The sequence below is a fragment of the Sardina pilchardus genome, chromosome 1, assembly GCF_963854185.1.
Source record: "Sardina pilchardus chromosome 1, fSarPil1.1, whole genome shotgun sequence".
Taxonomy (NCBI): domain Eukaryota; kingdom Metazoa; phylum Chordata; class Actinopteri; order Clupeiformes; family Clupeidae; genus Sardina; species Sardina pilchardus.
The window spans coordinates 44862033-44863413 of NC_084994.1; the positions used below are offsets into that span (position 1 = coordinate 44862033).

Consider the following 1381-nt stretch of genomic DNA (forward strand, 5'->3'; position numbering starts at 1 on the left):
CATAAATTTTGATCTGTAAATTCGTCACAGACACCAACACCAACTCGGTATTTCATGACAGTTCCACAGAGATCTGCACAGGGGAAAGTCCATGTCTTGCGAATGCCCAACCTGAAGTCATGAAACCGTATAAAACATGACCCTTCAGCCTGTCCTGAGCTTTTAGAGTTCTTAGATGGGTCCCCCCCCCACCTCTGTGCTTCTACCCGACGCAAGCGCAGCCCGCCGCCGACAGTCTCGCCACTTTGTGCCAGCGGTGCTCGTTGTCCAGGAAGACCACGTCCTCGTGGTGCGTGGGCCGGCAGCACGGCATGCTGTGCCACATCTGGCCGGCCGGCGCCAGGGGCAGGTGCCCGGCCCGCAGCAGGTTGCCCAGCGTCAGGTCGTGGTTGGAGCGCTGCAGCGGGCACGTCCCGGCGCAGTACTTGAAGCGGACCATCTCGTCCGAGTCGTAGCCCAGGCCCAGGTCGCGCACCTGGATGAGGAGCGACTGCAGGCTGCACGACACGTCGCCGGCGCTGCGGCGGGACCGAAGGGCGAGACCTCCTCGGAGTTCCTCTGCGCTCGCTCTGGCCTCCCTCGGCGCTCTGGTTCCTTCCTCGTCTTCAGCGGAATGTCCTTTCAGCTCTGAAAACAAAGAGAAAATGGGACCGTTTATGATCTGTTGAGAACAAATTGTGTTGAGAACAAGTCCATACCGATAAGTGGATCCTTGCCACAATCACAACCAACAGCCATCCACTTACAAACAGACACTTCACAAGTTCACAATAGATCTTCATGTCTTACAAAAGGGGCATTTGATGTTATGAGAGAATAAGAGCCCATAGCTAAACAAACAAGACAAGTATCTCTCTATAGGTCTACGGAGCTTTAGCTCAAAGTGTCCCGTCTTACCCAGGAGTGAGCGTAGCCAGTGTCCCGCTCCCCGCTGCAGGCAGAAGAGCAGCACCGTCAGCTTCAGTAGGGACCTCATGTTTCTCTCTCTGTGTGTGTGATAGGCTTGCCTCTTCTGCTTCTTCTTCCTCCTCTGTGTGACTGGTCGTGTTCTCCTTATCTCTTCCTTGGATGAGGATGCGGATGATGTGGAGGTGAGATGCTGGGATGCATCGGTCCTTATCTCCCATTTATATCCGCCAGAGGTGGACGGAGGGGGGTTGCAGGGGCAAGAGGCGGTGTCCTAATATGCACCGGCGTCTCATTGCTCACTCTCTCAATCACCCTCGTGAATCAATTAGTGACACGTCGGACCATGGCACGCTGACCAACCACGGGAGCAACTCAAGTCTGACCGCAGCCTGAGATATTATGCAGATGGTACCAAATGTTCCGCAGGTGTTCTCAGATATGCAGACTCAGTACTAAAAATGTCAGACGCGTT

General features: G+C 54.7%; 1 protein-coding gene across 1 annotated transcript; it reads right to left on the reverse strand.

The window, feature by feature from the left end:
• Positions 1–202: 202 nt before the first annotated feature.
• Positions 203–976, reverse strand: LOC134079237 (artemin). The gene is made up of 2 exons (XM_062535478.1): positions 898–976; positions 203–627 (listed from the first exon to the last, which is right to left on the reverse strand). The coding sequence occupies exons 1-2, from the start codon at positions 974–976 to the stop codon at positions 203–205; spliced, it is 504 nt and encodes a 167-aa protein (XP_062391462.1).
• Positions 977–1381: the final 405 nt, after the last annotated feature.